At 43.0% G+C, this 13,891-nt stretch overlaps 2 protein-coding genes across 2 annotated transcripts in view; one reads left to right on the top strand and one right to left on the bottom strand.

The window, feature by feature from the left end:
- The window catches only part of gng12a (guanine nucleotide binding protein (G protein), gamma 12a), a 28,843-nt gene extending 22,265 nt beyond the window's left edge, over positions 1-6,578 (top strand). The window contains exons 2-3 of the mRNA XM_084545928.1: positions 3,662-3,770; positions 4,430-6,578. Of these exons, the coding sequence (XP_084402054.1) occupies positions 3,678-3,770; positions 4,430-4,555 (219 nt within the window). The 5' untranslated portion in view covers positions 3,662-3,677 and the 3' untranslated portion in view covers positions 4,556-6,578. The remainder of the gene's footprint in view (positions 1-3,661; positions 3,771-4,429) is intronic.
- Positions 6,579-10,138: 3,560 nt separating this feature from the next.
- gadd45aa (growth arrest and DNA-damage-inducible, alpha, a) lies at positions 10,139-12,600 on the bottom strand. The gene is made up of 4 exons (XM_084547132.1): positions 12,320-12,600; positions 11,694-11,795; positions 11,297-11,528; positions 10,139-10,990 (listed from the first exon to the last, which is right to left on the bottom strand). Exons 1-4 carry the CDS (start codon positions 12,367-12,369, stop codon positions 10,877-10,879), a joined length of 498 nt encoding a protein of 165 aa, XP_084403258.1. The 5' UTR covers positions 12,370-12,600; the 3' UTR covers positions 10,139-10,876.
- Between the last annotated feature and the right edge of the window lie 1,291 nt (positions 12,601-13,891).

A 13,891-nucleotide genomic window follows, 5' to 3' on the forward strand; every position in this document is an offset into this window, starting at 1 on the left:
GCAAAGAGAAAAACTTGACTGACTAAACTGATTTAACTAAAAAAATAAATATGTAAAGAAATTATAAGAACATGATCAAACCAAAAAATGTGAAGTGTGTCAACTTTTAGTCACTTTCAAGAGTCCTCTTGATCATTTCAATTTGCTGCATTTCCGTTTTGCTGCAACAAAAATTAAAGGACCAGTGTTTTGGATTTGTACTTGGCATATAGTGGTAAAGCCAGCAAAAAACACTGGTAAAATAACATCAGTTCATAACAATATATGTACCCACATAATCCATCCATCCATTTTCGTTTGCATATTTGAAGTCGGGTCGTGGTTGCAGGGCTACTTTGGTCCCTTCAGTGTTGCTAGCAACATTTTGTCATTCTTCATAAGGGATCTTAAGGTGTTCACAGGACAGATTAGACATGTCATCTGGCCAGTGAAATCTTGTTCCAACCCGTGGTCTCCTCCCAGCTGGTCGTGCCTGGTAAGCCACCAAGAGGGGGGGTTCCCAGAAGAACCGCTCAACCGACTCCTTTTGACGTGAAGGAGCAGTGGCTCCGGTCGTAGCCCCCTCCAGATCTCTAAGGCTGACCCCAGTCACTCTCATTTGGGTTGCTTGTATCCACAATGCCCTTTTTTCGGTCACTACCCAAAGTCCATGATGACAGGTGGGGGTTTCAGCGTAAATCAACAGCTCAACTTTGTCTTTTGCGTGGTGGCCCCGCCTGCGTTACTGCTGATACTGCACCAGTCCACCTGTTCATGTCCTACTCAATGAACACCCTCAACTACTTAAACTCATTCTCTTGGAGAAGCCTTTTTTAAAAAAAAATATAAAATTTTTAAAAATTCTGGTCAACCCACTTCTCATGCTCTCTCTAACATAATAACGTTTAACGCAACCAGTAGCCAGTGGGCTTGTACGGGTTCATCTAAGTCCCCAAGTTGGATACAAAGGAATATCAACTGTGTGCACTTGAACAGGTCAGACGTCTGTCTCTCCTGACTACCCAGCTGCTCACAGTTATTGTAAACTGACTGCAGTGCAATTTACAATCTGCTCTGGTTTTGTTTTTCTGCTCCGGTCTTTGATTAAATGTTTCCCGTTTTGCAGAACTTTGAATTGCTGTTAAACTGTTAAGCAGTCTTTATTTCAAGTCACAATTGATTAGCTCTCAAGTCTAATTTTACCTGCAGCCATGCCATGTGAGGCTTGTTTGCACGTCTCATGTTATCTCTCCATTCACTGTTGTACTTGATCTGTGGTTTCTGTGCTGTGTTTGCGTATTACACCATTTATAAACTAAACAGTCTGGATTGCATGATAGTGGGGGGAGGGGGGGGGTGCTGAATTTTTACCTGGAAGAGAGATGCTCTGAAAAGTGTTTGAAGCACAGAAGAAGTTGGTGACCAAACCGTTCTGGCTAACTGGCACATCAGCCGTTACAGTCACTGAGCTCATCACTGTTAATGAGGAAATATAAAATGCCTGAGGAAAAAATAAACTCTTCTTACAGTGTATTTGACTATTAGTCGTTTTCTATAACTGAACCGCCTGTCATTTGAAACTTAACGGAAATTTGGCAGATAAGCAAACATATTACACTTTTGCCTGAATATTTTATGTAAACACCCTCCACATTATAGAAGTAACCGCCACCCTCACTCATCATGTAGGGATGAAAGGATTTTAAGGTGCCTTTTGTGCCTCTGATGTGTGACTAAGACGGTTCCATGGCTTGATTGTTTACCTTGCCCCATAAGAACTATTCATGCCTCGCTTTCATGTTACCAATGACATTTCAGTTCTTTGAGTCATCTCGGGACTCTTGGAGCGATTGCTTATCTTAAGATGAAATGAAACTCTCCAATCAGGCACTCCCTTAGGGAAGTATGAAAAGTGAGATTTTCTTTCCCTTTCCGTTTTTTAATTTGTCATTATTCCTCCCTCACCCTTTGTTCCTAAAATGAATAGAAGTGCTTCTATATCTGATGCTGTGTTGAGGGGCTACATCCTGCAGGCTAAACTGAACCCAGGCAGGGTATGACACAGTAAACATACAGTCCAATAGGTTGTGGTTTACTGGCAGAGCCGTTTATGGCTGCTGCATGCCGCATTGGCTCCACCTTACTGTATTATCACTAATAGTTACAGTTACAGTGACTCCTGATTTCATAATTCTGTGCACATATAAATTGAATGCAGTATAATTTTAACCTTTGTTAGTACCTGCATCAGTTTGAATTTAGCCCCGATATGTTCAATGTTCTGAATGCACTTGACAAACAGCTCATAAATGGTGGCTGAATTATATTTCCATATCACAATGGTACAAGCGATAAACTTCAGGAACATTTTACAGTAAAATCATTATATAATCAAGATTATATAATGAGGGTAAACTCAGCATAAACATTAGAAAATAGGGGCCAACTGGTAATTGGGTAAAAGCAAAAGCGGGATATGGAAACCAATCAAAAAAATGAGTCTGAATGAAGAGACGAGTCCGATCTTCTCAGGAATTTTGTTCCAGAGTTTTCTAGTTCTACTTGATATCAAAACACCTCTTGTCTTTAGTCTGGCGACAGGGACAGCTACGAGGCCCGGCCTGAGGAGCTCATTACAGAATCCTGGGAAACCGTCTGCAGAAAGATTAATGCACAGTTATCAAATAAAACCTCCCTTTAGTCATGTGAATGTGTGAAATAAAACATTAGAGCCCACAGATGCATTTCTTGTGGATTCTAACCAGAAATCTCTAAACCACTGTCCCTGTAGCTTCCGGTTCCCTGCTGAGAAATGGGTGGTGTGTCACAAGAATGCATTTGTGTGTATTGCAGAAGTGTTACAGGAAATTTGTGTGCTTTTATGAGAAACACAGACAAATGGTTATAAAATGAAGCAAGAGAGCAGGGGAGCAACAGTGGAGGCAGAGCTCCCACATGGACTGTAGTATGTGTCCAGGCTTGTTCCCATCCAGTCTGTTAATGATTAGCAGGAAGCGGAATCACAACTCCGACCCTCTGCGGCGCTCCGTTCCCAGGCGCCGATCCCCTCAGTCACACACACACACACACACACACACACACACACACACTGTGCAAACCCTGAAATCTTTACATCGCTGCAGCTTTTTGTTGAAATAACAGATATCTCGCGGTGCCAGGTTTTCACTCATTGTGATAGTTTAGCGTCTATCAGATTGTGTGCACTCACAGGTCATAGTACAAACAGGAGTGAAAAGATCCCGTGCATATTTTTAACACTTTGCATATTGCAAAGGAAGAGGAAGTAAGGAAGAGAGGTTGTTGGCCTTTATTGATGTTTACAAGACATTCAACAACTTAGCATTACTTTCTGTTTATCGTCTGATGTGCAAGATATATTTTACGCATAACTGCTCTCAGGTTTGTCATCATGATGGCTGCATTTCCATGAACCAAGTTGAAAACAAGTCTGGCTTTTCCAGTTATAGAAGCAGCAGGAAGTGTTTTTCCACGCTCGTTTTCACTGTCTGTCCTCTGACTTTACCTGAAAACTGTATTGAAATGTTCAGGAACTGCAGAGAAAACAGGGCTTTGTCTCAACAGCTTGTTCTCCCGGGAAAAAAAAAATATTTGCATCACCCTCCGCTAGTGCTAAGGCTTTCTCCCTTGTTCTTCGTTACAGTGTTGCACCGAGCAAGATGTCTACAAAGCCTCACAGCTCCAACAACATCCGCCTTGCCCGGCAGACGGTGCAGCAGCTGAGAGTAGAGGCCAGCATTGAGAGGATAAAGGTACAGTGCCACAATAAACAAGCCAGCCTTCGTTGTCTGCACATTTTGAACCCCTCAATCCACTTCATTACCTGTGTCGGGTTTGCGTCTTCTCCAGCATAAAATACACCTTAAAAAAAGTTTGTTCTGTTGCAGCATGACGTTATCATTATCAGTAGAACTGAGACATGCAAGGACTTCTTTAAAACAATAAATATTTCCGCATCTGATTAGCTGTTCGGTGCGTTCATGTGCTTAAGTGGGCGATAGCTTAAATGCTGCTCTGGATAGTTTGCTTCCTCTTTCCAAGTAAACTTTGTTCTTTAGTATTTTGGTAGTTCAATAATAGAATCAGCTGACAACTCGTGAATTTAAGGCACTTTGAAATCCGCAGCGGCCACTTGCCACAGCCTGTGTGATCATTTCATGTGTTTTCTGGAGTCCTTACTCGGTCACATCTGACAGTTATGACACATTGTGATATGATTTCAGATATCCGTTGCAAATAAACTTTCACGAATAGTTTTTAAAATCCTGCTTGTCGCTGCAGAGCTTAATGTATTCTGCCAAATCAGAGTGATCTAATTGGCATTGCTAGCTGTTACATGAATACCGTCTGTGTTGTGTGCGTACACCGTCTAAATCCGTCCCTGTGTCTTTGTTTTCTGTCACCTCTGCAGGTATCCAAGGCCTCTGCAGACCTTATGAACTACTGCAACGCAAACGCCCGAAACGACCCTCTCCTCATGGGCATCCCTGCTTCAGACAATCCCTACAAGGACAAAAAACCATGCACTATATTGTAGTGAATGCCACCTAGCCTTTATGTGTTGTCGTTGTTGTTGTTGTTTTTTTTCGTTTTTTTTCTTTTGCTTATTAATGTTGCTGGATTGGGAGGAGTGTGGGGTGGACTGTGATCGTATCGTTACCACGCCTGTTCTGTTAAACCGTGATTTTTCTCAAAAGCGGCGGTTTGTATTGAGCGAAGAAGTGTTGTGCGGCTGCTCCGTTAGCCTGTATTACTCACTGAAACCGCTGACCTCAGTTTGAGCTCCGACCACTAACCGAATGCCGGCTACGCGCGTTATGATTACATCTGGTACGTAATATTTTAACAGCACTTGCAGCCCTCGGTGATGATTTGGTTCTTGATCTGTGCACAGTCTCATCTCCAGCGGGCGGTGACCGTTGTTTGCCTTAAATGGATTCATGCAGCCAAAGTTTCCCCCTCTGTCATCAGTTTATCAGTATATCAGAACACATTCACAGCAGTATTTGTGCAGTTTAGATTGCTAAATTCAGGTCTACACTCAAATGCTACCATGAGGTATCATTTATTGGGGGCAGTAAGGCCTCGTATTAAACTCTAAGTATTCTGCAGCCCGTCAAAGCTGCAGCGCCTCTGGCTAGTCCACGACAATCTGCATTTAATTCACCGTTCCTGCCTAGTATTCGCAGTATGATGGTAGTGTCGTCTTCGCACCAACCGTCATGTCGAGATACGTGATCTTTGCTCAGATTTCCAACCTTCTGGAAATGTCTCGTCTGCACATGCAAAAAGCGAAGCGAATAAAGCTAAAACCAGAATGCTGATTTTTTTTTTTTTTTGTACTCTGACAACACTGTGTGATGAAAACCGCCGGGCCAAGCCAAACCAATGAAACTGCATTTTTAAAAACACTTTAACGTCATCTCAGAGAGACCATCTCAGCCATTCCTTCTGGAAACTTTCCGCGGTACGCTATTTTTAGAATGCTGACGACAAAAAAGCACGCCAGCGGGTGTTAACGCGTCACTGTGAGCCACGCCTGCTCCCTCACCACAACAAGTGTCTTAGTCAGGTAAATGTGCACATGATCGTCTTTAAGTGTTGTAGGTACCGGTGCAAATGTGTGCATTAACGATAAAACCACTCTACAAGACCGCTGCTCTTAAGTTTTTCCTCTCTTTTTTTTTTTTTCCAATTTAAACTGTAACTTTTGTGTTGGCGGGGGAGGGGATGGGGGGGGCTTCAGTCTAACATGTGTGTTGTGATTCGCTGGGGGAAAATATCTATTAAAAAAAAAAGAAGAAAAAAAAAGAATAGATAGTATAAATTAAAATTTTCTTCACTCTAAAGCCTTACTTATGTTTGCCTTGTATCATGAAGAACACTCTTAATGGGAGTCATTTCTTTAGGAAAAAAAAGAAAAGAAAGATGTTTCTATCCAATGTTTTTAACTGTGGAATGAAAGTGATTCATAACAATATCGTGCCATCTGTCTACACGTCACTAGCAGAACATGTGAAATCGCGTTTCACTTACCTGGTGCTCCGCTTTCAGGCAGTTTTTGGTATCGTTGCCTTATCCAAAGGGTACTTTCAGGTCTTCAAATCAGCGAGATCTGGTGTTCGACTGTGTTTTTTTTTTTTTTTTTAATGATCTTCTCTTGCTGTGACTTCTTTTTACTTGCAATAAATCAATCCTGTATGCCTCCTAAGGAAAAAAATTCAGACCACCACTGCCATGCCGTAATTTCTGTCCAGTCACAACCACTCTGTAACAGCATTATGGTACCATTCATAGATTAATTTAACTGTCAAGATCTGCATTTTGATAAATGTCTTTATTAATACACCAACCTTTGTATGAAGACTTAAGTGAGATTAATAAAGTGAATCATTCCTACAGTACAATGCTCGTCTAGTATCTCAATAAATATGTGTTGTTCTGCTACCACCTGATACATCCTGAGATTTATACACATGCACGTGTGCATCTGGGGACGTTTCCTCCCATTAGTCGTTTATTTATATCCCACTTGCGAGAGGAGAGACCTCAGGCATCTCACCATTCTGAGAGCAGAGAACACTGAGAGAACAGCTAAATATAGAGGGTACCAAACCCTGACTTCCGCTCTTGGAGAGTAGAGCAACTATTTTGGGAAACCGTCTACCTAGCCTGAGAGTCTGTTTTCTTTCTCTGTCGGTGGCCACTCGGGCCTCTGCGACCTTGTCTCTGGCCAGCTGGTGGAGGAGCAGCTTATTAAACATTCTGCTGCACACAATGGGAAGATCACACAGGAATAGTGTATTGTCAGCGACTGTAAAAGAAATGCATTGCATTGTGCAAGTGACAGTTCTCACACATAAAGCAGGGATGTGGTGAAATAACAATCACACCTATTATTTATTGTTGTCTAAAAGGTAAATAGGCCAAACTTTCCTCCTGCTGTTTTCTCACAGATTGTGCTCTCCCCTGAATGGTCAAATGTCCCTGCAGGAAAAACCAGCTGCATCACAATGAAGACCACCATCACTGAGTACCGCTAAAAATAGTGAAACACATCATAATGCACGCTTAAGCAAAAATAATATGCCCCTGCAGGAATATGAAGCGGACGGCCTGGATGTTCTCTGTATGCGTGAATGCCTCCGAGCACAGCCTCTGCAGTAATCCCAGTTTGTCATTGTGCAGCAATGTGAGAGTCACGGGGGGCGTACGGCCAGCAGCGGGCTTGACCAGCCGGCCGGCTCACTGACCGTGTGCCCCGCGGTGGAAATCTGCCCTGGCAGTTACAGTGTCAGTGTGTTGGAATGTGCTGATGAGGGGGAGAGGAAGGGGAGGGTGGGAGGACCGGAGGGTGAGCATGGATAGCTGGGGGTGAGGACTGCAGCTCTGCACCTCTGCACCACTGGCGTGCCCAGCTGCATGTTTATCTCATCGTTACGCAGTGATAAGATTTTAAAATGGTCATTATACATTATTTATTATTCACTCTTACCAGTGTTGGTAAGTACACTCAAGTACTGTCTGTAAGGACAATTTGAGGCTCTTGCTATTATCGCTGTGTACATCTCAGGGTCAATTTATTTAAGAAGTGCAGCCAGTGGTCAGATAAAACATGATGCATGATAGATTAAAGGTCCTGCACACCCTCATTAATCATGCTCATTACACATATTGAGGCTGGAGTTGTGTAAAGATCTGCTGGTGAGGTCATCGTGTAGTAATGAGAATGATAACGTTAGTTACTTGTGCTGCAATAAAACTCATGAGCAGCAAAACTATGAGCTGTTAGGTTCCCATAACGTAATACTCTGAAACAGTCAATTGCATTTACAGTACAGTTTACACTTGACATGTATTAATATTGGGTCTCACCTTAAGTTTTGGCCTTCACAGAGAGACTACATGTCTCATCTGATCTTGGGATCCCTCATTAAAAAAAACATCACCAGGGAATCTGTCTGAAATACGACGCTTAGCAAGTTGCCACTGTCACTGTGGACTATGTTAAATACAGTAACTCCGTGTGCTCACACAGAACTCCTGAAAGCTTCACAGTGTCATCCATTGAACCTTTTATGTTGGAGAACACCGTTGTCACCTTTAACAGAATGGGACAATGTGCTCACACTCGGTTAGCAACTGATTGGATAGAGCAATACCTAGAACCGGTTCAGTAAAACACCACATCACTGCAATAAATTTTTGTTCAGTCTCCCATTGAGCCTTCTGAACACATTTTATACTTTTCTCAGTATTCAGCAGCATCATTCCACTGCCTGTAAAACAGGCTCCAGCTACTTAGTTATTTCTGGCCGTGTGTACCTAATAAAATGGTAACTGAGTGTAAGTCTTATGGCTGGTTTCTCCTCTGTTTTGCAATAGTGTTATCCCAAAATGTTTACCATCTCCCCTGCAATCTAAGCAACGCACTGATTTCTGTATGTTCTCGATCGTTGCCACAATGAGCGAGCATAATACAAATCTGGATACGCTATACTGCTGACTCAGGTTATGCAACATGCTCCCTGGGTTTCGCCATGTATGCCAAGTCAAAGAGCAGCGTGACTTATCAGATCATGAAATTCTGCTCTATTTTAGAAGCCCACACACAACCCGCTGCACCTGAACCTTGAACCAACGCTGCTGCACAGCGAGCAGGTACTGATGTGTGCTCCTGATGACCTGATCCTTTTTTTAGAATAAATTCACTGGAAGTTGACTTACATCAGCCGTCTGTTCTTTCGGTCTTAAAATAGCATCTTTCTACCACGTTGCATCACTCATCATAGCACCCTGCCATCACATGGTAGATAACCTTTAAAACAGTGCTGACTGAAACCAGTGGGCCCCCCGAGGAGCTTGTCCCGCGTGGGGGAGCATTTTAATTCAGGTACCAGTTATGATTTTTGGAATAAATTCGTCCATTTTTGAATAACTGCAATGCCTTTGTATTATATACTTCATTATTACTGCCTGTGTGTGATATGAAAGCATGTTGACATCATGTAATACAGCCAATCAGCCTGTTTAATGTGTTGAAGTTGCTATATATGGAAATCTACAGCACCCGGTTTCACTTTAAGTAAAATTCCCTTCTCTAGGTCTGCAGTGGGTGCTTATGGGTAATGTAGTTAGAAGGGAGCTCAGGCTACTCCTTTAAAGGTGCTAAACCTTTACCTGGCCCATCCATCCATCCATCCATCCATAACAACAATGTTAACCAAGTAAACTGCATGCTATCATAGCACATGCAGCAAAGCTAATGCTCATCTTATTGGCTAAATTGTTCCTAGCGCCTAGTTTAGCATTCTGTCACTTGATATCTCTCACATGAGACGCTGAGCTGCATTGTGCAACCCAAGGACAGACTTCTGCCCTCTCCCTCCTCGTGATCATGACTCTGCACTCTCAGAGGGGATTGCCCGCCTTACACGAACCCTGTGACGTTGCCGGCATTCAGCTCCAGAGAGATCACCTGCTTTTGTATGCGTGACACAGTTGGAAAAAGAAAGGAGTGTGGGAGTGGCTGGGGAGGCTTGCACAACAGCTCGCACGCCAAGTCCTCTGTTTCAAAATGTTTTCCGAGTTGCGTCTAGTTGCATGCTCCATGCCGGTAACATATCCAGCGACAAGAATTGCAAAAAAACACCAGATATAACTTTACTGTCTGGACGATAAACGGTTTTATGATGAATGCTCAAGAGCATTGCCGCGCATGAAATACAATGTAGGTAATCGGTCCACACTGACCCGTTACAGGTGAAGCATGTGAGCAGTCGTCACGTGCTGCTCTCTAGGAAGTCAGCTGGTGAAAGTGCAAACTGCCCGACAAATCGCAGGGAATTGGTGAAAAGGGAACTGTTTGGATGAATGAGCATGGTCCTGCTGACTGAGGCAGAAGCCTGTGCAGAGAGAGCGCCGAGGATTATTGTTCTCTTCAGCTCAGAGATGGCACTAAGGCCATAGAGGCCATCATGACCTCTGTGATCTCCACGTGACTTTTTTTTTTTTTTACAACTGGAAAAAGGTCAGAATACAGCTCGGCGCTGCTAAAATTTCCAGAAATGGGCAAAAAACAAAAAAACAAACAAACAAAAGAACAGGAAACACAGGTAGATCTTGTTCCAAAAAATACTTTTTATTGACAGCAATACATATATGTGTCTTGAATTCAGATGTTGCAAATAGTTCAGGTAAAAAAATGAAACATAAATACACTTAAATTAGAAATAACTTAAATTGTAACAAAGGAACTATTTCACTTGTGGCAATAAAAACAGCTGGTATGAGAAACACTAAATACACAGAATGTCTTCACTGGATGTGTAGCCCTTCCCTTTTTAAATTACGACAATAGCAACGTCAACATTAACAACTGTAATCAAATAAGTGAAATTGCAATAGGTCCAGTGTTTCAACAAGTGCTTTTGTTTCTGCAGAGAGAGGCCGAGGCCTTGGTCCATTCATCAGCTCTGTGCTCTGGTTTCTCCACATTTTTCTGACTTGTCACAGAGGCGTTACATACATGATATGATCCTCCTGTATAGTGTCCAGCTTCACATTAAAAGCACACAGGCTTTTTACCATTTCCACCTCGGAACAATACAAGAGCCTCGCCATCTCATCTTGGTTGCAAAGGCTGACAGACGCAATCCGAACAGTCCGGTCCAAAGTGGAAATCCAGCCCCTGCTCTTTTTTTTTTTTCAAATACATCCCTTACAGACAGCAGGGGTTTTTTCCCCCTAGAAATTTTTCTTTCCCCATAAGCAGTGCTTTGGAATTTGATCTCTGGGTGGTAGTATGTGTCCATCAGGGTTCACAACACTCTTCATGTGCTTTTTTCCAGCCTTAACTTCATCGTTCGGGGAGATTGATGATTGGTACCCACTGGTCCATACAGCGGCTCTCGATGCAGAATCTTTTCAGCTTGCTCAAAGCAGGGTCCTTCCAGGATGTTGAATGAGGGCTCTGAAAATATCAAGAGAAAGAGAATAAATTATTTAAATGCATCTACATCTTATTACACAAATCATACTGCACTGAGTTAGACACAGTCTCGGTGTGGGTGTACACGCAAGGTCTTCCCCTCTGATGAAATTCCTCAGAAGTCATAAGAGGGAGGAGTCATAAGCATGTTTACCAAATGCACAGAACAAGCACGGGCAAGTTTAAGTCTCAGTGAGAGTTTCACCCATGCGCTCATACCTCATCACCTTATATGAAATCCTAACATAACAAGATTGTGCAGTTATAAAACGTGTAAACAACACTTACAGTAACAAGGACACAGTGTAGGTCCATAGGTTCACCCCCACTCTGTTTTCCACCACCACCTCCTCCTCCTCCCAGTATTTCTGCCAGGCGCCGGGTGTTGTTGACTCTCAGGATGTTGATGTCATTCTCACAGCAGAAAGCCTGGATGAGAGTGAAGTGGATCTGCAGGGCCACGTCTTTAACGTCCTCGTCGTCGGTGGCCAGGATGCACAAAACCACATTATCGGGGTCTCTGTAGTGGAAGGGGGGAAAAAAAATAGATGCTGTCTGTTAGTCTGTGCACATACAGCATCTGTTGTATAATGTTAGCAAAAGTTTTAAAATGTCCTGCTACTACTTAGTGAGACATCTCCAGGAGCTGTCAGTGTGTTAGCAGCTGATGTAACCGTGTACTTACACATTGAGTGATTTGGCAGCCTCGTAGACACCGACTGTAATGCAGCCCTGAGGCAAAGCCGAGGTCAGGACTTCTTCTAAAGCTTTCGCCACTGTATCCATTCTGCAACGCAAACAAGTACAAAACTAATGTTAATATCGTTGCCACTGCGCCACAAAAACCCTTTCTGTTTCGGGTTAGTTAGCTGCTGGACTCCTTGCTAACCAGCCGGTATCGTTTCGAGCAAGAGTTGTGCACAGGTCAGTTTCGAAACGTAAAAAACAAAAACAAAAAAAACAACTAACTAACTCTTTATAAATATCGAAATTGCTTTGACCAGTGCGTGAAAGCGAAAAGACAAACTGAAGCCTGTCGCGTCAAGTTTTCTATCGTTTAGTTTTGTTCACCTGAATCCAGACAGCAGAGAGGTTAGCTAACAAGTTATCTAAGAGCGTCTCGCGACAGTCTCAACAGAAGAGCAGTTAGCCGACCAAACTCTGAGATTAACATCCACAGGCGGCAGAAAACACGACGAAACCAGCACTTAAATCATATTTATCATGCATTGGTCAAGTCAGTGCACTTACTATAATATACACCGATACACCCGCAACCTCAAACATGCATTAATAATCCGTATTATTTACCTTTCTTGGGAGTAATCTCCGCTTAGTTCCTCAAATGTCATGTTGTACATAAAATCCAAATCCACCAAGAGCAGAGTAAAAGCGAGCTATCCTGGTATCTTCTCGACTCGACACACGCTTTTTATCTTTAGTCCACTGTGCTGCAACTGACAGATAAATCTCGCAGCTTCACATTAAACCAGTCGGGACAATGCGAGTCAGGCGAATATTAGCATAGTCTTGTTTTATTGGTGGTATGCTAATTCTCTCTCAAGAGGGATTGGACGGACACGCAGCAACAGGCGTGTCCGTCTCCTGCCCCGTTACTACCGTAACTGCAGCTGTTTGCTGGCCTCTAACATTTGAACCGACATAAAAGGGTTTATGAGCCTGTCTGCAACGCACATCTACGTTAAAACAACTTGTGCACGACTGTAACGACTGTTATTTCAACAGGTGGACATACAAAATCTCCAAACTCTGCACACTTCTGCTTTGACTGCAATATGTATTTCTAGCAGCTTCACATTAAGCAGAGAGACATATTTCAGATATATCACAAAAAAATAAATAAATTACGCTGTGTTTCTAAATAGTTGTTTCATCAAGTAATTAATGAATAGTTTGTTGCAGAACTCACTCTCGCCGCCGGACAGGCCAGGACCGTCCTCAGGACAACGGCATAGCAACGGGACGCTGATCAGGAAAGCTGCGCTCTGATTGGTCCACTGCGGAGCGTGCGAAAACTTACCGAAACCGCGCGCGAGATCCAATGGACTGGCGCGGGAAAGTCTGGAGTATGGAGCCAAACTGCTGCTACACACCAGCATCCTGACACTGATAGAAACTAGGTCAGTGACAGTCCTAGCAACCACCTAGCAACCACTAAACATCTGCTTCTATCCTTTCTTTATCACTTATTCAATTTCGATTTTGACCTGAACTACAGGTAATATATGTTATTATTTTTATTTCTTATATCTGGGAGCGCTTGCTAATTTTATCTGGTCCATAACGATTCAGCCTCAGTGGTGCAGATCAGTGAGATGATCAAGATAGCAAAAGAATGCAAGAAGAGATCCTCAGATACACCGATCAGCCGTAACATTAAAACCACTGACAGGAGAAGTGAATAACATTGTCCATTTTGTGACAATTCAATGTTCCACTGAGAAACTTTTAAACCTGGCATTCATGTGGATGTTACTTAGACATGTACCACCCACCTAGACCAGACCAGGCACCCCCACCCCATAGCAATGACACTCTTTGATGGCAGCAGGATGCAGCCTGAAACAGGCACACATGCAAAACAGTTTAGGAACAAGTCAAAAAACATGAAAAACAGCACAAGGAGTTGACCTGGCCTCCAAATTCACTAGATCCCAAACTGATCAAGTATCTGTGGGATGATCCACAGAGGCCTCTCCCCTCAACCCATAGGACCCAAAGGCCCCCACTAACAACATTCTGTTGCCAGACACCACAGGACACCCTCAGATGGCCCATGTCCATTCTCTGATGAGTCACAACTGTTTTGGACGTCAAGGGAGACCTACACAATATTAGGAAAGTGTACATTTCCATGTATAT

The sequence above is a fragment of the Chelon labrosus genome, assembly GCF_963514085.1.
Source record: "Chelon labrosus genome assembly, chromosome: 6".
Classification (NCBI taxonomy): Eukaryota; Metazoa; Chordata; class Actinopteri; order Mugiliformes; family Mugilidae; genus Chelon; species Chelon labrosus.